At 36.4% G+C, this 24,640-nt stretch overlaps 1 protein-coding gene across 1 annotated transcript in view; it reads right to left on the bottom strand.

Annotated features, from left to right (window-relative positions):
* The window catches only part of RELN (reelin), a 510,458-nt gene that overhangs the window by 180,032 nt on the left and 305,786 nt on the right, over positions 1–24,640 (bottom strand). The window contains exons 12-16 of the mRNA XM_028846151.2: positions 18,976–19,127; positions 11,724–11,836; positions 10,182–10,390; positions 9,290–9,418; positions 7,866–7,975 (exon numbers count right to left, since the gene is read on the bottom strand). Of these exons, the coding sequence (XP_028701984.2) occupies positions 7,866–7,975; positions 9,290–9,418; positions 10,182–10,390; positions 11,724–11,836; positions 18,976–19,127 (713 nt within the window). The remainder of the gene's footprint in view (positions 1–7,865; positions 7,976–9,289; positions 9,419–10,181; positions 10,391–11,723; positions 11,837–18,975; positions 19,128–24,640) is intronic.

A 24,640-nucleotide genomic window follows, 5' to 3' on the forward strand; every position in this document is an offset into this window, starting at 1 on the left:
GGTTTTGCATTCAGCCTACCTTGCTAACCATGTGCATTCCATATATCTTTACCCTTTCCCATTCTACTCAAAGCATGATTCCACTCAAAGCATGGGAACTCAGAGGATGTGTAGTGAACACTTTCTGAACTAAAATTGTGTTGTAACAGCCTTCTTTAGGAAATTGAAACATTCTTTTCATAGGCTTACATGTGCTTCATTGCACTCTTAATTTTCTCACATACTTTTTCATTATTCATTTCTAAACCACTTTGATAATTATCAAAGGAATAAAGGTTCATTATAGAATCCTTAAAAAGTGTGCCAGCAAGAAAAAGTCACTCATATTCTGCTATCTAGATGCAAATGCCTACTCCCTAGAGCTAATGAACAGGTGCAATACCTAAAATGCTATGCAAAATGTTCTACCAATGAAGAAACTCCATTTTAATCCCTTCATCTTTAGATGTTTTTGCAAATTAACTATGTTTATATCCATATAACTCATATGGTCTTTGAGGGTGGGCCTTCCATTGGTCTGTGTTTTGGATACATATTGGGAAATGATTCATATTGGTTCATCAGCAAACTATCTTTTCTAAAGTTTTCTCCAGTTTCAAGAATTAGTTGTTTCTCAATGTCTAAATTATTAAAAAATAACAGAGACCTGATTAAGACATGGAAAATCAACATTAAACAAGGGTGTACATTTTTTCTATTTAATAAAATTGACCTAAAATCAGTGGCTATGCTAAATTTGCTTAGCTATTGACATTTTGTCCCTTCTCCTCTCTTTCTTCCTTTCTACTTACTTGTAGTATAAGCCTTCAGCCAACTTATATGCTCTCTGAAAATAGGAACGCTATTAATCTACCTGTAATTAAAATAAGAAACCAAAAAATCAGGCAGGGATTCATCATCTTATCTCATGGCTTCCCAAAACTACAGCTTCTGTTTGTAAGTCTTTATTAAGTGTGTCTTCCTAAGAAACTGGATTTGTCAGCTTCCTTCTTTGGACTCTCAGCTTCCATGGTCTTTGGGGAGATGAGATCTTGCTGTTGTTCTGGAGTACAGTAGCTATTCATAGATGAGATGATAGTACACAGTAGCCACAAACTCCTGAAATCAAGTGATCCTTTTGCTTCTGCTTCCTGAGTGGCTGGGAATACCGGCACGTGCCATGGCTGACTACCAAAAACATTTAAAAAGAGTAGGTTGAAAATTACTGCCTCTTCATACCCAGTACATCACTACTACAATCAGCATTTGATAAAGCCACTACACTAAGGATATATATAACCAGTGAACACATAGACAGTCTTTGCCACTGAATGCTCCAAGAACCAAGGCCAAATGATCCTACACAGCACACATTATAGTTACATCCTCAAGAGAAAAAAATTCCATCCAAACGAAAGTAAATTAAAAAAAAAAAAAAAAGAGACAGTATCTTGAGTTGAGAAGGAAGCAGCAGAACAATTCTGGAAGCATGCAAAAACAGAGTGTTAAAAAATCATACTAATGCTCTAAAATGGATCCTAATCAAAATGAAATCCTTGAAATACCAGATAAAGAATTCAAAATATTAATTTTAAAGAATCTTAATGAGATCCAAGAGAAAGGTAAAAGCCAATACAAAAACATCAGAAAATCAATTCAGGATATGAATGACAAATTTACCAAAGAAGTAAGTATTTTTTTAAGGAAAACCCAAATCCCAAACAAAAAGGAATTACAAAATATGGTTGAAAGTTTTAACAATAGACTAGACCAAGCAGAAGAAATAATCTCAGAGCTTGAATACAGGTTTTTCAAGTTAACACAGACTGAAAGAAAGAACAAGAATTTAAAAAATGAACAAAAACTTTGAGAAATAAGAGATTATGTAAAATGTCCAAACCTATGAGTCAAAAGTATTACTGAGGGAGAAGAAAAGCAAAAACTCTGGAAAGTCTATTTGAGGAAGTAATTGAGGAAAACATCCCTAAAGTCTTGCTAAAGATTTAGACATCCAGATACAAGAGGCTCACAGAACTCCAGAAAAATACATTGTAAGGACGTCACCAAGTTATATAGTCATCAGACTATCTGGAGACAGCATGAAAGAAAAAATCTTAAGATCAGCATGAGAAAAATGTCTAATTATATGTAAAGAATTCCATCAGACTAACAGTGAAATTCTTAATAGAAACCTTATAAGCCAGAAGAGATTGGGATCCTATTTTTAGGTTTCTAAAGAAAAAAACTGTTAACCATGAATTTTGTATTCCATTAGAATTCAGCTTCATAAACGAAGAAGAAACAGTCTTTCCCAGACAAGCAAATGCTAAGGGAATTCATTACCACTAGACCAATCCTACAAGAAATGTTAAGGGAGGTCTAAACATAGAAATTAAAGATCAATACTCACCATCATAAAAACAAATGACAGTAAAAAACTTACAGGTCTTATAAAACAATTACACAAATGAGACTGCAAAGCAACAAGATAACAATCAACATTATAACAGGAACAAAAACCCACATGTCAATATAGTTCTTGAACAGAAATGGATTAAATGCTCCATTTAAAACATACAGATTGACAGAATGGATTAAAAAACACAATCCAACCATACACATACACTGCTTAAAAAAACCCCACCTAACTGGTAAAGACACTTATAGACTAAAGATAAAGGGATGGAAAAAGATATTCCAAACTAACAGAAACCAAAAATGAACAGAAGCAGCTATACTTATGTAAGATAAAACAGACTTTAAATCAACAACAATAAAAAGGAAGACAAAGTTATTATAAAATGATAAAAGGCTCAATTCAACAAGAAGATATAGTAGCAATCCTAAATATATATGCAACACTGGAACATACAGATTCATAGAACAAATACTACTAGACCTAAGAAAATAGATGGGGTGCAATATATACAATAGTAGTAAGGGACTTCAACATGACACTGACAGCACCATACAGATCACTGAGACAGAAATTCAACAAAGAGACACTGGACTTAAATTGGACTTTAGGACAAATGAACCTAACAAACATTTACAGAACATTCTACCAAACAACCACAGAATATACATTTTTCTCATGAGTGCATGAAAGATTCTCCAGGATAGGCCATATGTTAGGCCACAACACAAGTCTCGATAAATTAAAAAAAAAATCAAAATCATATCAAATACCTTCTCAAATGACAGTAGAATAAAACTAGAAATTAATTCTCAGGGAAATCTTAAACTACACAAATACATGAAAATTAAACAACCTGCTCCGGAATGATCTTTGAGTTAATGACAAAATGAACACAGAAATTAAATTTTTTTTTTTTTTTGAGACGGAGTCTCGCTCTGTCGCCCAGGCTGGAGTGCAGTGGCCAGATCTTGGCTCACTGCAAGCTCCGCCTCCCAGGTTCACGCCATTCTCCTGCCTCAGCCTCCCCAGTAGCTGGGACTACAGGCACCCACCACCTCACCCTGCTAGTTTTTTGTATTTTTAGTAGAGACGGGGTTTCACCGTGTTAGCCAGGATGGTCTCGATCTCCTGACCTCGTGATCCGCCCGTCTTGGCCTCCCAAAGTGCTGGGATTACAGGCTTGAGCCACCGCGCCCAGCTAAGAAATGAGTGAAAATAGAGACATAACATAACAAAGCTTCTAAGATACAGCAAAAGCAGTGCTAAGAGAGAGGGCTATAATCTTAAATTCCTACATAAAAATAGATCACAAATTAACAACATAATATTGTACCTCAAGGAACTAGAAAAACAAGAATAAACCAAATCCAAAGCTATCAGAAGAAAATAAATAATGAAGATCAGAGCAGAACTAAATGAAATAAAGACCAAAAAAAAAAAAAATTTCAAAGGATCAATCATATGAAAAGCTGTTCTTTTAAAAGATGAACCAAGTTGATCAATCACTAGCTAGACTAACCAAGAAAAGAAGAGAGACTATTCAAATAAGCAGAATAAAAAATGAAAAAGGAGACATTACAACTGATACCACAGAAATACAGAAGATAATCAGTGTTTACTATAAACATCTTTATGTGCACAAACCAGAAAACCTACAGAAAATGGATAAATTCCTGGAGACATACCTCCTCCTAAGACTGAAGCAGGAAGAAATAGAAATCCGGAACAGACCAATAACAAGTAGTGATACTGAATCAGTAATAAAAAATCTCCCAACAAATAAAAGCTCTCAGGACGAGACTGATTCACAGCTGAATTCTACAAGATGCGCAAAGAAGAACTGGTACCAATCCTACTAAAACTGTTCCAAAAACTGAGGAGGAGGGAATCCTTCGTAACTCTTTCTATGAAGTCAATATAAACCCAAACCAAAGCCAGGCAAGTACACAACAAAAAAGAAAAACTGCAGACCAATATCCCTCATGAACACAGATGAAAAAATCCTTCACAAAATATTAGCAAACTGAATCCAACAGCACATCTAAAAGATAATACAACATGATAAAGTGGGTTTCATTCCAGGGATGCAAGGATGGCTCAACATATGCAAATCAATAAATTTGATTCACCACATAAACAGAATTAAAAACAAAAAGCATAAAATGATCTTAATAGATACAGAAAAGCATTTGATAAAATTCAGCATCCTTTCATGATAAAAACCCTCAACAAACTAGGTGTAGCCAGAACATACTTCAAAATAATAAAGGCTGTATATAACAAACCCAAAGCCAACATCATATGGAATGGGGAAAAAGTCAAAGTATTCCCTCTAAGAACTGGAACAGGATGAGGATTCCCACTTTCACCACTCCTATTCAATATAGTACTGCGAATACTATCTAGAGCAATCAGGCAAAAGAAAGAAATAAAAGGCACACAAATTTGAAAATATAAAGTCGAATTATCTCTGGTTATGATATGATCTTATACCTAAAAAATCCTAAAAACTTCTCTCAAAGACTCCTAGAGTTGACAAATGACTTCAGTAAAGGTTCAGGATATAAAATCAATGTACAAAAATCAGGAACACTTCTATATATTGATAATAAATGGAGGATAAAATCAAGACATCAATCCCATTTACAATAGCTACAAACAAAATACCTAGGAATACTTTTACCCAAGGAGGTGAATGATCTCTACAAGAGAAACTATGAAACACTGATGAAAAAAAACTGTAGGACAAAAACAAATGGAGAAACATCCTATACTCATAGATTAGAAGAACCAATATCATTAAAATGATCACACTGCCCAAAGCAATCTACAGCTTCAATGCAATTCCTATCAGAATACCAATGTCATTTTTCACAGAATTAGGAAAAACAATCCTAAAACTCATATGGAACCAAAGGAAAGTGAATAGCCAAAGCAATCCTAAGCAAAAAGAACAAAGCTAGAGGCATCCCATTACCTCACTTCAAATTATACTACAAGGCTATAGTAACCAAAACTGGATGGTACTGGTATAAAAATAGACACATACATCAATGAAACAGAATAGAGAGCCCAGAATAATGCCACTTACAGACAGCCAACTGATCTTCAACAATTTTCAAAAAAAACATACACTACGGAAAGAACACCCTATTCAATAAATAGTGCTGGGAAAATTGGATGGCAATTTGCAGAAGAATGAAACTGGACCCATACCTCTTATCATATACAAAAATTAACTCAAGATGGAATAAATATTTAAATGTAAGATATGAAACTATAAAAATCCTAGAAGAAAACTGCTATGGTTTGGATTTGTGTCCCTGCCCAAATCTCCTGTCAAATTGTAGCTCCCAATATTGGAGGAGGGGCCTAGTGGGAGATGACTGGATCATGGAGGTGGATTTCCCCCTTGCTGTTCTTGTGATAGTGAGTTCTCACAAGATTTGTTTGGTTAAAAGTGTGTAGCACCTCGCGCTTCACTCTCTCTTCCTTCTTCTCTGGCCATGTAAAACGTGCCTGCTTCCCTTTGGCCTTCTGCCATGATTGTTAAGTTTCCTGAGATCTCCTAGCCATGCTTCCTGTACAGCCCATGTAACTGTGAGACAACTAAACCGCTTTTCTTTATAAATGACCCAATCTCAGGTAGTTCTTTATAGCAATGCAAGAATGGATTAATATAGAAAATCTAGGAAAAACTCTTCTGAACACTGGCCTAGGCAAAGAATTAATGACTAATACCTTAGCACAGACAACAAAAACAAAAAGACAAATGGGCTTTAATTAAGCCCAAAGTTTCTGCACAGTAAAAGAAATAATGAACAGAGTGAACTGACAACTTACAGATTGGGAGAAAATATCTGCAAACTATGCATCTGAGAAGGGACTAATATCCAGAATTAACAGTGAACTCAAACACCTCGACAAGAAAAAACATACAGTTCCATTAAAAAGTTGGCAAAGGACATGAGCAAACAGTTTACAAAAGAAGACATACAAATGGCCAACAGGCATATAGAAATGCTAAACATCACTAATTATCAGAAAAACACACATTAAAACCACAATGAGATACCATCTTACACCAATCAGAATGGGTATCCTTAAAAAGTAAAAAAATAACAGATACTGGTGAGGATGTGAGGGAAAAGGAAACTCTTATACACTGTTGGTGGGAATTTAAATTAGGAAAACCTTTGGAAAACAGAATAGAGATCTCTCAAAGAATGAAAACTAGAACTACCATTTGATCCAGCAACCTCACTACTGAGTATCTATCCAAAGAAAAAGAAATCAATATATTAAAGGGAAATCTGCACTTGTATGTTTATTGCAGTGCTGTTCATAATAGCAAAGTCATGGAATCCATGCAAATGTCCATTAATGGGTGACCAAAGAATATGTCACACACACAAACACACCATGGAATACTACTCAGCCATGAAAAAGAATGAAATCGTGTCTTTTGCTGCAACATAGCTGGAATCGGAGGCCATTATCCTAAGTGATATTACTTAGAAAGTTGTAGACCACATGCTCTCACTTATAAGTGGGAGCTAAATAATGTGTACACATGGACATAGACAGTAGAATAATAGGCACTGGAGACTCAGAAAGGTGGGAGGGCGGAAGGGGGGCGAGGGATGAGAAATTACCTTGTATTCTATTTGGGTGATAGTTACACTAAAAGTCCAGACTTTACCACCATGCAATATACTCATATACAAAACTACATTTGTATCCACTGAATCCATAAAAAGAAAGACAAAAACCAAAGAGTTGGTGACTAATAACAAGTATAAGAAATGTACAGACATGCAACCGGAGAGCTTAAAATATCTTCTGTCATTGTCATAAGTGGTATCAGCTTTAAAATGATGCAAAATTCCAAAAATTCACTTGAAAATGAAAGAAAGATAAAAGATTTAAAAAAGGTATATATCCAAGTTTTCTTTCTATACTATTTTCTGAAAAGGAGGTAAAAGTTTCACTAGTTTTTTTAGAGATGATGTTTCCTTCTGTGTGTTGTCTGCATGCAAAAGAAAAGCATTCCAGATGTTGTGGTAGTTACTAAGAGAAGAATGGGTCTTATTTTAATACATGCAGTATGGTAAGTATTTATGTTAATTTTGCATACAACATTCAAAGAAAATGTTAGGATATCCCTTGTCATCAACTGTGAATTTCAGTTTCAAGGTTTTATGCATTTTTTATTTATGTATGTTGAAACATTCTAGCATCTAATACTGCTGACTCCATTGGCTTTTTTTTTTTTTTTTTTTTTTTTTTTTCTTCTGATTGCACATCCCTGGGCTTCTAACAGAATGCAAAGGAGAAATGGAAGAAAGGGTGTTTAATGAATTGCAAGACCATAACTTAGAAATGTGATTAAGTCTGTGCTGACAAACAAAAGCACAGGAAGACTCTACATCAATGGCATGTGATTATGACAGGCATAAACACTAACCATTATCAATTGCCCACATGTTTCCAAGGATTGGTCCTGTTTGTCTCCAGCGAATCCTGGTGTTCCGGGTTAGTGCTGCATTAGGAAGGGGAATTGTTATTCGGTTCCACCTGCAAGAAATTTAGCACAGAACCATCTTCACAACTATGTTCATATCTTTTGAATGTATTTTACATGCTTTTCATGCTCTAGTTTCTGTGTGTTTACAAAAGCACTAAAGTTTACCAATAAACTCTTTAAATTCACTTGTGGAATTTGTTTATATCTTTAAAACAGATATACAACTTGTAAAAACATCCACAGCATGCCAGAGTAATGGATTTGTTATTTTATATTATTTAAAAAGTTTTTTAAGTTTTAATTTATTGTTAGAGATGGGGTCTTGCTCTGTTGTCCAGGCTGGAGTGCAGTGGCACAATCATAGCTCACTGTAGCCTCAAAATCCTGGGCTCAAGCTATGCTCCTGCCTCAGCCTCCTGAGTAGGTAGGACTACAGAAGCATACTACCACACCCAGCTAATTTTTAATTTTTAAATTTTTATTTCTGTAGAGACAGGGTCTCACACTATGTTGCCCACACTGGTCTCAAACTTCTGACCTCAAGAAATCCCCTTACCTTTGTCTCCTAAAGTGCTGGGATTACAGGTGTTAGTCATTGTACCTAGTCAGTTTGTTCTTAATAGTGAGCGATATTTAGTTTTTATACATTCTTTTAAGAAAATTTTCCATCAATACTCAGACCTTAGATATTACCTTATGCTAGACATCTGTGCAGAGATGTACTGCTACTTAGCATCAATTACTTTTATTTTTTGCTCTCCCCTAGCCCTACACACATTTAAAAGGGGATAACAAAGAAAATAATTCCCAACTTAATTTTGCCATTCTTGCAAATATTTTTACTATTCTCATAATGCTTATTCTGTCATGTGGCAAGTATTTTATATAATCATCTTTAATTCTCTTAATAGCCCCCAATGAGGTATATTATATACTTAATTATGCAGAAAAAGTAGAAAGTCAGGGAGAGTAAATATGGTTACACAGAATGGATTCCAGGTCCAATTTCAAAACTTAACTTTCTTCCATTTTTTCTATGCTGCATTTCTCTAAAAGTACTGTGGCAATAAATCTTTTGGCAATAACCACAGAACTGCCATATAGAATTTAAGTTCATGCAATTCAAAATATAAGTCAAGTACATAAAGAATGAATGGCCTCACAAATTGTAATTTTAATCTTGCATCCAATTTACCAAATATACTATCTTTCTTTCTTCTTCTTTTTTTTTTTACAAGACCACTTTTAAAGAGGTTAGGTTTCTTACCTATTATGACAAAAATGCTAATTTCAGGATTACTCATTGATTTTTATTCTGCAACATGGATTCAAGTATTTCAATATCTCAGAGAGAATGTACTCACCCACTGTAGTTTTCAGAGGAGTAGACAGTGCTGTGGGGGAGGTGGGGTCCAGCACAGATCTCAGGCAAGCATTCAGTGTGAAGGAGGGACCAGGAACGTCCATGGTTGGTAGAAAACTCCAAGCTGACACTAATAAAACCAGAACAAGCACACACAGAAGATGGGGGAGGGTAAAATAACAAAAAAAATGAAATTTTCAACTCTGGTTAAGTACATTAAACATCTGTAAAAACAGCATAAAAATTTTTAAAGATGCTGTTCCCTAAATGATTGTTTTGTCTTTCACTAAAGTCTGACCAGCTTTCAAAGGGCAATTAGTTAAATTACTGCTATAAACAAACTATGTTTTAAAGACAACAAATGGTAACTTGAGTTTATGCTCCTGAGTTTGATAGGTGGCAAGGCAATTACCATGTCTCACACTGTCACTTCATCCTGTGAATGTAACACCGACAAAATTCCTAGAAAAAATACGAGCAACACTTGGGCAAGTGAAACTGAGAAGTCGTAGTTCTTAAAGCGCTAATTGATTTCCATGCTTATTATTAGGGGGTCACCAGCCGACAGGAGGTCAAGCTTTTTTTCAGTTGCTTTTTTTTTTTTTTTTCTGTCTTAGCAATCTGTTGTAATGGATGGTTGCCACAGCACATGCAAACACCTCTGACACCTAAGATCAAGCTCTTAGAATGAAGCCATTCCTACTTGAAATCTATCCAATCATACCCCTCATATTAATTGAAGAACTTTTCTTTTGGGAAAAGTGTGTTATTTCATCAATGAGTATTTTACTTAAAATCCAGTTAAAACTCTACTTAGAAACTACCTCTTATTTAATAGTCAAACCTGCAAGCTCATTTTTAGTTTTGTACACTTACAAAAAAGGGCTTCCTACCTGTTACCAGGCTGATGTGTTCCACATCCCAGATTGATGGAAAACTGTATCATGTGAGACATTGTAGAAGGGAGAACAGGCAAGACATGGAAAAAGTCTACAGCCCAGACATTCCTATTATGTCCTTGATGATTCTTTTGCCTGAGACAAAATTTGGTAGCAGGAGTCTGAAGTTCAGGATTGATGACCACAGAAACCAAAGATGGAACCTTTCCAACAAAGGAGACCAGAATCACTCATAATCCTTTCTATGTTAATCCATGTAAATTCTCCTAGATTTGGCCTAGTAAACACCATGTATGTAACTGCCATTTATTAAGCACCAGGAAATGTCCTTTGTGTTGCATTTGTTATTTCATGAAGAAGACGCTATCCTCAAGGAGCATTCAATTTAGTGACTCAGAATTCCTCCTGTGCACGAGGTGGTGGCCTCTGTGTGTGTTTGATTAGGCTCTCCCTGCCTGAAGATAAACTGATATAAGGGCTTTAAGAGTTATCTAAGCATGTGTATCCATTTTATTTAATTAGCACAAGACAAAGGCAACTTGACATTTATACTTTATCATCAGTCCTCTTTGAAAGTGGATTGGTATCATATTAAGGGCTTTCCAAATTAGTATTGTGAAAATAGGACAAAAGAGCCAATGAGTCAATGCATTATAACTCACAAAGCTGACTTGATATGAGGCATGAAGATGACCAGGGCAGGTGTAGTTCTACCTTGCCACTGCTGGAAACATAATCCTTTATGAAATCCCAAATGGTATAACTTGGGTTACCCTTGCACATGGAATGTGCTGGATATTCACTCTGGTTGTTTCCCATTTTAACCTTGATGTTTGTTTTGTCTTTCTAACTTAAACCCTGAGATGCTAGATGTTAGCTGTGTTTAAGCTTTTAAAACTACTTAGGGTACCATCAGTGTGAAGAAAAGGCTAATGAATAATGAGTATGTGGGTGTGGCTTAGGCACAAACAAATCTACTTTTACAAAAAATAATTTTACAACTTATGATGAGTATCTCACATAATTTTGAAGATGTTTGCAAATAACCAGAGCTAACACCTGTTCTATATCCAAAGGGTAAAGAAAAAAGGCCAACCTCAAATCGGTAACTCTAATTAGCAAAGAAAAAAGCAAAGATAATAATAACCTGTGCTTCTACAGTGTCTTCTACCTAGGAGATCTCAAAATGCTGGACAAATACTCATTATGACTGACAGCAAGTGTGTGAGGGGGCATAATTAGAGCTACATTTAGGGCTTTCTTGGGGACAAGAATAACTGTCAGATTATCGGGTTCTGCCTTACTGTCTCTGATGGACTGTAATTCACTCTTCCTTCCTGATAACTTATTTTTCATTTGTATCAGGAAAAAACATGAATGATAAAATGTCCATTTCACTTTTAAAGAAATCTGGCGACCTCTGGCCTGCCAGAACAGGGATGTATCTTCTGTCTGGAGTAGTCTTTGTAGTTTTGACCTGGGCTTGTCCAGGGTGGTCTGAGGTGGTCTATTTGCCACACAGACTGGCATGTGTACCTTATATGAGGAATAGGAAAGGGTATCCAGTGCTATGTGCTCTTTTCTTCCTTCAATTTTTGCATACAGGATTATGTCATTTTCATGAGAATTTCCAGGGTCACAAATTCCTCCTGCACAAAACAAAAATTTTAAGTTGCTAGTACCAACTAGCATCCATAAACATATCAAATATAGTGATAAATTTCCGAATAAAAAATCATTATAGTACCCAGTTGTCACTTAAGAATAACCCTAAACAAAGGTAAACAGACTCAAGGAAATAAATTATAACGATAGTTCAAGTAGGCCATGCTAAAGATCAAAGACTTGACATTTGTGAAGGCCAAAGTAGCTATTTGCTTCATGGGATTACTCAAATAATTGTCTACTTTGAGCAGCAACTACATGTTCATGTTCTAACCCACATTAAAAAGACGTGCTCTGCTTTTTAATAAACTGTTATTTCTTTAATTTGAGGTTTTTATGACCAAAGTTCAGAACCTATTGGCTATGGTTTTAAAACAAGGGTTATGACTTCTTGCATCAAGGAATTCTGAAGTAGTGTTAGTTAAACTGTTGCACATAGTATCTTTAATATTTTAGCATATTATTTGTATTTTAAATGCAATATGTTTTACATTTTTCATTTTTATATTTGGTATCTCATTTGATTGTTAGAAGGTACATAGAGTGTTTTGTTCTCTATTACTCTATAGTCACGAAAAACAATATGCCATTGAAGCTGAAGAGCAACTACGATCATCCTGATAATGGCACTGAATGACAGAGCAGGTACTTGAAGCTAAGATCATATAACTAACTACTGGAAGAGCCAGGGGTACATGTATGTCTTTGAACCCATTATTTTCATGACTGCATTCCATTAATAATTCTTTTTAAAATATTTTATTTTGTAGAGACGGAGTCTCCCTATGTTACACAGGCTAGCCTTGAACTCCTGGACTCAAGCAATCCTCCTACCTTTGTCTTTTAAAGCATTGAGATTGTAGGCATGAGCCACCACACTCAGCCCCAGTCAATAATTCTTGCTACTGCTTGCTTCTATCAACTGTCTGTACGACCTGAATATTAAAGGATGACATGTCTAACTAGAAGCCTCTCTTAATCCACCATTAGCCTTCGTGATCGTACCAACCAAAACAGCAGGACAATGGGGATGTACATGTATTTCCTGGCAAATATTCTATCCTTAAGTCTCCACATTTATAACACTAACTTCTTTTTCTTTTATTATTATCTTTCTAAAAAATTTCTTCAGTTCCTAAATCAACTACCATCAATGTTAATTTTTATCTACAGGCAACTGCTGTTGCTAATACTCTCTGACGACAGTAAAACAACATCAGCATTCTAGAATAAAACTACCCTCTGAGAGTTAATTTAGTAAAATACACAAATAATGGCTGAGACTCAGCATCTGATATTAAATAAACTAAGAAGAAAGTGTCAATTGTTTGTAAATGTCTGGGTCAAACTCAACCTAAGTAACTGGGTCTGATCCTGGGGAGAAATGACTGATATGTGATATTAAGCGGGAAAGCTAGAACTGAATTAGTACAAGAAACTTCATTAACAATAGAAGGAATATTAGACAAAATCAGATATCAGAGGGCAAGACTTTCATAGAATGTCCATACACTGGGTAGGAATAGAGAAGTCCTTAATGACCAAGGCAAATCTTGGGGATTCATTTGCAAAATGTCCCCCACAGTGGAACAGGATGCATCAGGCTATCATAGCTCTGGAACTGCTGCCATTAAAATTACTGGGTGATATATATCTTTTTTGATTCCATAAACATTGATTATTCCCTCATGCTTAGCAGTTAAATTTCCATAGTCTATTGATGAGAATTATGATTTGTTCATAAGTCTCCTCTGAGCTTAGAGCATGAGTTGGTCTCCAGTATGTCAGCTCTGGGGTAATTAAGAAAACTCATTTTCTGAATCTATAAACCTGAGATCTGTACAATTGACTGCAGTAACCTCATTAAGGTCACCTATGAGGCCCATTCTGATTGGCCAGGTGTCTTCTTTATATGATACATCTTATTTCATCTTCCAGAATGCAACAACTTTTGATGATCTAAATTAATAATTTAAATAACAGATGATTTATATTTGACTTTGAAAATACACTATTGGAATTACGTTGTACAAATATTCTTAACTAAATTCTTCTAGGTGAATTCTAAAATTATTTGGCGTATCTAAGTATACATGAGTTGGAAGCAACCCAGGAAGCTGGCTTGATGGCAGAAAAGCCAGTGTCTGACTGAAAACGAAGCCCTTTAAGACAAACTGGAGAGGGCTGTGGGAATCTGGGGGTAAGCCTGTTTCTAGCTGAGCCAGGGAAGGAGAGAGTTTAGTACACATTCTCACCCCATTGGTGTGTTCCTAGAACAGCTCAGTTTATGGGATAGCAGTGAGTTACAGGATGAAGCCATGGGAAACTGACCTCTCTATTTGATCTGAAAGGTTTTACAGGTAGATCGAATTTTCCAGCTCACGACACACTGATTTTATATTTGAGTCATTTGTGAGAAAACTGCCCAATAATTTTGTTTATTCCCAAGGAAATCTGTGGGTTTTTGTTTTGACAACGAGTGATGTTGCAAATGGTGGTTGGTACCGTCTGGATCAGGGTTTCTTTTGGAGCCAGACTCCTTGAGTATTATTAATGATAACGTAAGGGTGACAATGTCTACTTTTCATTATGTACTTACTAAGAACCATGCACCATGTAAAATCAAGTACAACCATTATCTCTTTTCATCCCCTAACAACATTTTCAGGTAAGAATTAATACAGATTCACTTTGCTGATAGTGAAATGGAGGCCAAGAAATGTTATATAATGTGCCTATAGTCCCAAAGTAAAGCATGTCTTTAATGTTATTCTGTTTGACTTCAAACCTTTACTACCACTCAATAGGTAAGTCTTGGAGGATGGTTTTTGCAAAGCATTGAAGTCTGGCATGCTACATATGTTAGGCACATGTAATTTGGCATATAATAAATATTTACTGGATTAGGTAATTTGAACTGAGAATGGAGAAGTCAGGTATGGTGACAATGTATATCTCATCCTAATAATGTTTACTGTTCAACAACCCGTAGAGAAAAATCTTATGATTTTGACATTTATATCATATATTCAAGCATTTCCTTACATACTTCAGTGTTATGATAAATACAGCTACTAAAGCCGTTCTAATTGATGGTCTCTGGAGAAAAGATCCACATGAAAATGAAATTCATATTAGAAAGCAAAACTTTTAAATTGAGGCTATATACATATATATATAAATAAAATAGGATATTTATAATTATATATTAAGGATTTACCAAAAAAGGACAAAAATGGTGAATAATCACAGGCAGTGTGGGTTTAGTGCACCATATCTAATGACGCAGGTACTGAACTATCAGTGTTCTCTAATTTCATTAACCCGTTTTCTGTAACTTCTCTCTGTTCTCTTAAGAACAGTTCATGAACTGCATCTGCCCTTCAGAGATAACTGAAACGCACGTGAGAGCCACACCCAGCCCAGAACGGCAGAAGAAAAAAGTCCTAAAGGAGCCAAGACTTGAAAATGATGACACATTTTATCTGAAAGATTCTTCCGGGAGCAATTTATAGTTCTGTGAAGTGTCAATGACAGCAGCTTCGACAGGGAGATATGGATTCTTCCTCAGCTTCATAGCCTTTGGCACCTTGTGGAAAGGTGTGACTCAGAGGCATCTTGTACAGAAATTAAGGTGCAGGAAGATTTCAATAAAAATGAATGGGGCAGTCAGGTTTAAAATATTTTAAATATTGTTTTCAGTCATTTTTAAAGAATAATAATTGGCAGTAAACTGTGTTGTGCTGCCCTAATTGCAGTAAAAATACAGAGAAAAGGGTACAATGTAAGCTAAAAGAGCTGAGCATATAGCAGATGCCTACTAAATATTTGTTGGAGGAACCATAAACAAATACATGAATGAGTTGATGTCTGTTAGGTTATTTTTTGTCTAATTCACTGCACTTTGGTTCTAAGAACAGTGCCCTATACTTGTCCTCAATGAATTGGTGTTACATACGTGAATATATGAATAAAGGAAATAGATCTTGAACTGAACTTGGAAAGTCGAGCAAATTTTCCAGAAATGTGCTCACAGCAGACTGATACGAACCAAGGGCAGAACATACAGTCAGGGCCTGAAAGGGAGAGAGTGTGATCGAGTCCAGATTAACAATCAGTCTGATTTTCCTAAGGTACTGTATTTAGTGAGGGGCTACTTATAACTATCTCATCCTAAATCTCTTTCCATATGTCTTTATTTCCCATCAACCAACAAAATTTTAGTCTTTTCTATAGGTCCAGTTCTATCCTATCTATCCTACCATATCCCATCCTATCATAACCTACCCTATCCTTACTCTATCCTATGCTACCCTACCCTATCCTATCCATCTGTTTTATCCTAAAAACACCTTTCCCGGGTGCTGCTGTTTCTTCAAGATCCAGCCACCATTTATTTTCTTCTCTCTACTGATAAAACTCTTGAAGTGGCAGTCCTCCTCTTTCAGGGACATATTTTTATTTTTAACTCCATGTATTTGGCTTTCCAGGCACCACATCATTGGGAAAACTCTCTCCAAAGTCACTGGTGGCTTCTCAGTCTTTATGCTGGTTGATCTCTCTCTCTGTGGCATTCTTTATACTGCTGATCATCTCCCTGCCATCCCACCCTGAACCACTTTCTTCCTTCCTCCTTTAGGCTCCAATAACACCTTCTGCCCACCTCTGTTTACGTTCTTTCTCAGTCTGCTTTACTATTTCCCCCTCTACCTATACCTAGAGATGAGGGTTCTCCCTAAGAATTGTTTGTCATATACCTTCTGCCTGGGAGAACACAGCAGTTCTAGTGGCTCCAGTTATCACCTGCATATGCATGATTTTCAAATCTGATTCATATCCTGAATAGAATTTCTCCCTTCATATGGCATTCCAGAAACTTGATCTTAACATAAGTAACATCAAAATATTCTATTCCACACTTACTCTCTTATACACATATTTCTTTTCTAAATCTAGTAACCCTACCCTAACTGATCTCTTGCCCTTTAATTTCCAATTATTTCAATCTTTCATCATATTTGGGCTAGAATTACCTTTCTAAAACACAGGTGATCATGTAATACTGAACTAACAGGAATTTTCTGATAGCTCCATACTACCTAGAGAAAGAAAATCCAAACTCCTTAGTAGGAATTAAAGAAAATCACTACTCTGGCTCCAATTTGCTTTTCTAGTTCCATCTTACATGCTTCCACTTATCTATACTGGGAAAATAACCCAGCCCCAAACATATCACATACCTTTATTCTTGTGACTTTTTTTCATAATGGCTTAGCTTGGAATTCTCTCCTTAAATTTAAATCATGCCCATCCTTCAGGGGTGAGTTCAAATGCCATCTCCTTCATGAAGCTTTACCCTAATCCCTCCACTGCAATAACAGCTTCTGTTATACTCCCATAGCATTTCATTCCATTACAGCACACTGCATTCTACCTTGTAGTCACATGGTACTTGTGGGTGGGAACTCTGATTAATTTTTATATCAATAACAACAGAAATATACTGAGTCTAAATATTTATTTGGCACGGTTTTGAGTGCTTTTCATACATTAACTCATTTGACCAGCAACTCTGTGATTTAGGTGACATTATTCTCCCTATTTGTATTCTCCATATATCCTAGCTCAAGGCTCTATATTCAATAGGCATTCCTTACTGTTTTAATTGAATGAAGAGGCTTTTACTGGGGATAATGTACTTCTTTGGGCTCATTCAAATCAATTCCCTATCATAGTCAATACTGTTTTAATTCCTTGATTAATAATATGCTTTGTTCCAGGAAAAATTGAAGATTACTTAATCTCTTATATAAATATGACAATTATATAAAGGAACTTATATAATGATGAGTTAGTCTCATATAAATCACCAAATATGGCTAATTTATTATAACAAAATCAAAATACAGTATGAAATATATCGTGTCAAAAATGGGCAAGAGGGAAAAAACTTAAATTACGCTGGCATACTAAATGTTTATTACAACTTTTTTGGAGGAGGGCTTAAGGTTTTCCAGGAATCCCTTTTGATAAAATGAGAGCCAGTTTGAACTGTAATTATGTAAAGAAAATGAGCTCTGGGCCTTTAAATATACAAACCAGTTCAGAGTGAAGGTGAGGTTATCCTTAAACGTGAGATTACATTACTTTATTTTATATGCACAATTTCTCTGTTATCAAACAGATCATTACGGAAAATGAGTTAGCATCACATAGGTAATATACTTGAGAGCAGGATACAATCTGAGGTTTCCCATGCAACCCTGAGCTGTATGATTATCAAAAAGGTGAAGTGAGGAATACGAGAGAAATAAATCGCCACTGCTGAAGTGAGACTCAGGAGATCTGTTTGTCCTGATGAACTGACATCTTCGCTAGTAAGTTCAAAGGTAGACAGTGTTTATTTCCTGTTTCACTTCCAGATGTTGCCTGTGCTTTTCCAGTCACTCAACAAAGAAGGCATGTGACATCTACTCACATTTCTGGAATGACATCAGTGAGAGAATATGTAACTGTGGCTCTTGTTGACTAAAAGGATTAACTTTGGAGGTCACAAAGTTCAACCTTCTAACTCCTTTTTGGGTAATTTTCCAACTATATTTGCTCTACAATACTTTGAAGAAAACTATAACTTATGAACACATTTTTTTTCTTAATGTGTTTGCAAACTTATTAGAAAATAGAGAGTATTACTGAAGTATTAACCTAAATTTCTCAGCTTCCTATTACAAAACAGTTATAAAATGATGAGATATTCATGAAAACCAAGGCTCACCTTGATGACTATTTTTGGGGGGAAGCTAGGAAAAAGAAATTGCTTTGTTTTAGCTTTTCTCTCATTGTCTTTTCAGCTATAACCATGGTGGGAGAGGTAGAAGGAAGGTATTACAGCATTTTTTCTTCAGGCCTCACCATGGCAAGCCACGACTCTCTATAGGCTGGCTCCAGTGGGGCTAGCCGGATACACGGGTGAGTACCACGGGCTTCTGCTCTGTCTGCAGAGCTCATATTTCATGAATGTTCATTTTATGTAGTTGACAACAAACAACCTTACTTCCTCAGGAATAGGTGCTGGCCTAGGATCTACCCCAGGGTGAACAAAGTTTGTGCAAAATGTACCTACCCATCACAAAGTAAAACCTCAGGTTCCCATAACCGGTAGTATCCATATATGGAGTGCATAATTTCCTCTCTCCATCTTTGAGGAAGACCATTGATAAGCCTGATTCTATTGTTCCACATTCCGTACCAATGACAGCTCCCAAGACATCCCATCTGAAAAAAAAAAAAAAAGGATTTAAGAGTTAGAGTTAGAATATTATATTAAGTCAAATCTTTATAAAGCATAACATTTTGTTTTTAGTGAGGGACACTTACTTCGTAATGAATAATTCTGAAATAAAGATATGGCACTTTATTTAGGTAATGAATAAATTTTAAACACAAATTTTAGGTAGTGAATAACCTTTAAACACATTACATTCACAGTTATAGTTTACCTGTAGAGGGATGAATTTAATCAATATTGTATATGGTGTGTCTACTTGTGATCAGAGCCATGCTCCAGACTGATACACTTTTTATTCTTAAAGTACTTATAGTTGAGTTGGGAAATCAATGAACTAAGGAAACAGTGAAGTCTAAAAGACAGACTCATAATATAAATACTTACATGATGTTTTACATATTGAAAATAGCAATAGAATGAAAAGTCTATCTTTTCAATAGAATGAAAAGAATTGGCAAAAGTCTAGCAAGTTTTCAAAAAGGAGATGGGATTTAAACTGGGTCTCATCAAATAGGTAATTGGATACGTAGAAGAGAATAAAAATAGCTGGCTTTTACTGAGTGTCAACTACCTGGCCAGATCCTTTTCTAGGTCCTTTACACATTGAAGTCATTCAATTCTCACAGTGACCCTATGAGATAGTCACCATTACTACCCCAATTTTAGATGAAGAAACTGAGATGAAGAGAAGAGAGGTTAAGAATGACTAGCAAAGGAAGAGGACAGTATTCAAATCCATGCAGTCTGACTCCAGAGCCTATGCTCTTACCACAGTCGCATAACGTGTTGATGAAATCATATGAGTACAGGCTAAGAAATGGGAATGACCAGCAGGCACGGTGGCTCACGCCTATAATCCCAGCACTTTGGGAAGCTGAGGCAGGCAGATCACGAAGTCAGGAGATCGAGACCATCCTGGCTAACACGGTGAAACCCCATCTCTACTAAAAATACAAAAAAATTAGCTGGGTGTGGTGGTGCGTGCCTCTAGTCCCAGCTACTCAGGAGGCTGAGGCTGCAGAATGGCGTGAACCCAGGAGGCAAAGGTTGCATTGAGCCCATATCGCACCACGGCACTCCAGCCTGGGTGACAGAGTGAGACTCTTGTCTCAAAAAAAAAAAAAAAAAAAGAAAGAAAGAAATGGGAATGACCTTGACACTATTAACAGTGCAGACATCAATAGACCTTGGTGGAGGATGTGTGTTGCGGAAGAGGAAAAAATACATTTGAATAGTACAGTGGAAAGAATCCATGGAGAGTTTGGAAAGAGGGGAGTTCAGACTCTATTTAGTAGACACTCAGTGATATTTCTAAACTGCATATATGATTACATCTCTCCTTTGTTTAAAGTCTTTCAGGGGCTTCCCCATTGCTATCTGGACAAATTCCAAGTTCCTTAATGCAGAATATGCAGTCCTTCTTGGCCTGGTCCAAGAACACATTTCTAGCCCAATCTCTTGCCTTGTACCATGTCTCTTCTGCCTTGTACCCAAACTCTTTTGCCATACAATGTGAATTCAAAGTCACTAAAACATTCTCTGTCAGCCCTCTGAACCTTATCTCATTGTCTATCAAACAAACTCAGGGTCATTCTGCAAGATGTCTTTGAAATATCAAACACCTTTCTGAACAGTCTTTCCCAAACTTCCTGGCTCCTCCTACCCAGCCCCACCACTCCATCTCAGACTCAGTTAGATTCTTCCTTTGTGATCTCATTTCTCACAGTACACTGCCATCGTTTCTTTACTTGCCTTTCTTTATCCCTGATATGTCAGCTCTTAAGACAGGATCTGCATCTTATTTTTGTGTCCTTAGACCCTAGCTCAGTGTTCAACACCCAGCAGAGTCTCAATAATTCTTGTTGAGTGATGGCGGGATTAAGGGATTCCATCTTCAGAAAATAAATGAAACTTGTAGAGTGCCCTGACTGTATCCCGTCCTCACTTTCCTCTGCTGTCTCTAGCCACATCTTTGCCCTATCCTCTGAGACAATTCATGCCATTAGCACAAATTGGCACAAATTGGAAAGCAGCCTTTCCAATTGGCATATTGGAAAGCACCATCTTCTGCTCCTGACCACACATCAGGCAGGTCTGATCACCACTTCCACTCAAAGTCCCCTTGTATCTGTACTCAATGCCTACTGCTACCATTGCTGCCAGGCTTTGGCACTGCGTCACCTTACAATCATAGCTCTGATGGTTCAGCCTCCTCTTTCCCTTAGATATTTCCTACACCATCTGCCTGTCTAGATCCAAGCCCTGCAATGACCACCTGGTCTTTAGCTTCTCTGTTAGTCTAGGTTCTAGGCACACACTTTAAATGCCCAAAATATTCAGAGAGGTTTTCAGGTTTAGATCTCTTTTAAAGATTCACAGGCCTAGATGAATGGTCTTATATAGAGATCTGGCCTCTCTGCCCACAGCTGCCTCTTCCCTTACTCATACTCTTTCTCCACCCTTACTACCAGTCTGTCTGATTCCTCTTCCCTCACCTTTTCAAGGCGGACCCATCTGTTGCCACACAAGTCCCAGCTGTGTCAGTGAGAAGTGAAAACAAAGTAGAAGGTCAAAGACAGCTCCATGGTTAGGGGAACAGGTGTTTACAGAACACCACATTCAACAGAACTCTGAAACTACACAAACAAAAACCTTGCAATACATGTTGGCTATAACAGAAGTCATAAACTGGTGTTTGGGGGAATGACCATAAACTTTTGACAGACATTTAGGTCATTTCTATCTTTTTTGTTATTATTAACAAGGCTATATAAAGGTCCTTGTGTGTTTACATATGCAGGTGGGAGTTTCCCTATCAGCCCTTCTTAACTGGTGTCTGTGAGAGAAATGAGTCCTAATACCCCAAGGCACCCATTATATTAGTGAATTGCTTTTTCGCCTTTGTGTCTAGAATCGCAGGTGCACCTGCTTTAGGAAAATTGAGAACGTAGTGGCATCATTTTCTGTGTTCTGGGGTTAGCACAAAGGAATCTCTGCTAAGAAAGGCTGGTAGAGCATATATCTGGAAGTGGAGTTGCTGGGCAATGTGGTACTTCATTATTGCTCTTCAAAATGGTTGGATAAATTTATGTTTCCACCAGGAGGGTACGAGGTTCCTGTGTTCCCACAAGCTTGCCATCACTTCGTTTTGCCAAGTTTTTAAAATCTGGCCTATTAGATGAGTATGAAATTTTACAGGATTAGTAGTGAGGCTAAATATATTTTCATGTTTATTGGCCAGTTGGGGTTACTCTTATCTGAGTTGCCCATTTATGTCCATTTTGTATTAGGATCGCTTTTTTCTCTCGTTTTTTTATGATTTGAATTCTTTATATATTTCAGGTAGTACTCTTTTCTTGGCTATATGTATTGTACTTTTTTCACTTTGTTTCGTTGGATGTATAGATGAGTTTTAATTTTAATATAGTAGAATTTATCTATCTTTTCTCTATGCTTTGTGCCTTTTTTATCCAATTCTCCCTTATCCTGAAATCAGAGAGATATTCGTCTATATTTTCTTCTAAAAGCCTTAAAGCTATGCTTTGCACATTTATGTGGTTTTAATGAATCTGAAATTGATTTGAGGTAAAGAATGAGTTTGAGATCCAATATGGTTTTTTCTATATAGATAGCCATTTATTCCAGAACCATTAATCATTGGCCCTAATTATTGGTAATGCCACTTCTGTCACATAACAATCCCCTATAAACGTGAGTCTGTTTCTACAATTAACTTGTCTCTCTCTTTTCCTCCATTAGTCTATATGTCTATCTCCGTGTCCAAACCAATTTAAATATCGTACATATGGTACATGTACACATATATGTTATCTGTATATGTAAAATAGCTCTTGATAGCTGAGCTCCCTCTGTCCCTCAGCCACACCTTTCACTTCTTCATAATTGTCTTGCCTACTCTTGTCCTTGTTAACTTTTCCTAATGAATGTTAGAATCACTTTGTTGAGTTATGTTAAAAACCCTACTTGGATCTTGACAAGAATCCAATGTCTCTTTAGTTACTGATAAGCAGCTATCTATTGAATTGTTGCTCCTTTGTAAATAATCTGTCTTTCTCTCTGGTTGCATTTTTGTGTTTGGTATTCTAAAATTTTCCTGCAGTGTATGTAGGTGTAGGTTTACTTTATTTATTCTATGGAAACTTGGTGTACCTTGTCAGTTTGGGGATCCAAACCTTTAATCAGCTCTCAAAAAATGTAAGTCACTCTTTTCAAATATGAACTATCCTCTATTCATTCTATATTCTTTCTGGAAATTCTATGGGATCTGTATTGAAATGTCATATTCTATTCTCCATGTCTCTCACTCTCTCATTAATCTTTATTTCTTTTTATATTGCAACATGTGTTTTTTTCCTCAGATCTGTCTCTATTTCAATATACCAATTCTCTCTTCAGTTGCTTCTATTTTTACCTTCATAGTTAATATGTAATTTCCATCACTGTATTTTTCATTTTTAAATGTTTTCTTTGATTTTTAAATTTTTATTGATTGATTGATTTTGTTGAGAAGTGGTCTTGCTCTGCTGTTTAGGCTGGAGTACAGCTGTGCAATCATGGCTCATGGTGGCCTTAACATCTCGGGCTCAAGCGACCCGCCCACCTCAGGCTCTCCTCACAGTAGCGGAGACTACAAGGAGGCGCCACCATGCCAAGTTAATTTTTGTATTTTTCCTTTTAGGGATGGTGTTTTGTCATGTTGCCAGGCTGGTTTCAAACTCCTGGGTTCAAGCAATCTGCCGATGTTGGCCTCTCAAAGTGCTGGGATTGCAGGTGTCAGACACTGTGCCCCACTTCTTTGACTCTTTTTACCATCTACATATTCTTTTCTCATAGTATCCTCTTCTTTCAAAATGACTTAGATTAAAAAAAAATCTTTTAAATCATTTAATCATATTTACTCATCTCTCTCTGTTATCTCAATTGGAATGCACTTATTCTTCTGTTTGTTGTATCTGATAACTGTCCTTTTTGGTGAATCATAAAATCACAGAGATCATAATTCTTGTTGTGAGCTCATCTTCAGTGGACTTATTTCCAGCATCAATTTTACACACTTTGTATAGAAGAAATATTTTTACAAAGGGGTTTTGCATTTGCATTTGTGAGCATCCTGGAGGTTCCCTGGTCCTGAATTTCTTTTTACATTAATTCCTCAGTTTAGAATTTTCCCACCACCTGGGTGGAATGAACGTGAATTTCACATTTGTTTGGAGTTTCCATTCTTCTGGGAGTTTTTTCACTCTTGAGTCAATGAGAGAAGTTGTTATCCTAATTACGTCTTTATGGAGAAGGAACTCTTCAAGGTTCCATATTTATACAAGAATATCTGTTCTATCTGTCATCTGCCAAAGATCCTGTGTGAGTATTTTTAACTCTAATCTTCAGCCTTAGATTACATATGTCAGTCCATCCTGAACTGCTTAAGTTTCATCTAAACGCTTATTAATCAGGTTTTTAATTTCCCTTTGTTTTAGGTATC

This window comes from Macaca mulatta, chromosome 3, assembly GCF_049350105.2.
Source record: "Macaca mulatta isolate MMU2019108-1 chromosome 3, T2T-MMU8v2.0, whole genome shotgun sequence".
NCBI classification, from domain to species: domain Eukaryota; kingdom Metazoa; phylum Chordata; class Mammalia; order Primates; family Cercopithecidae; genus Macaca; species Macaca mulatta.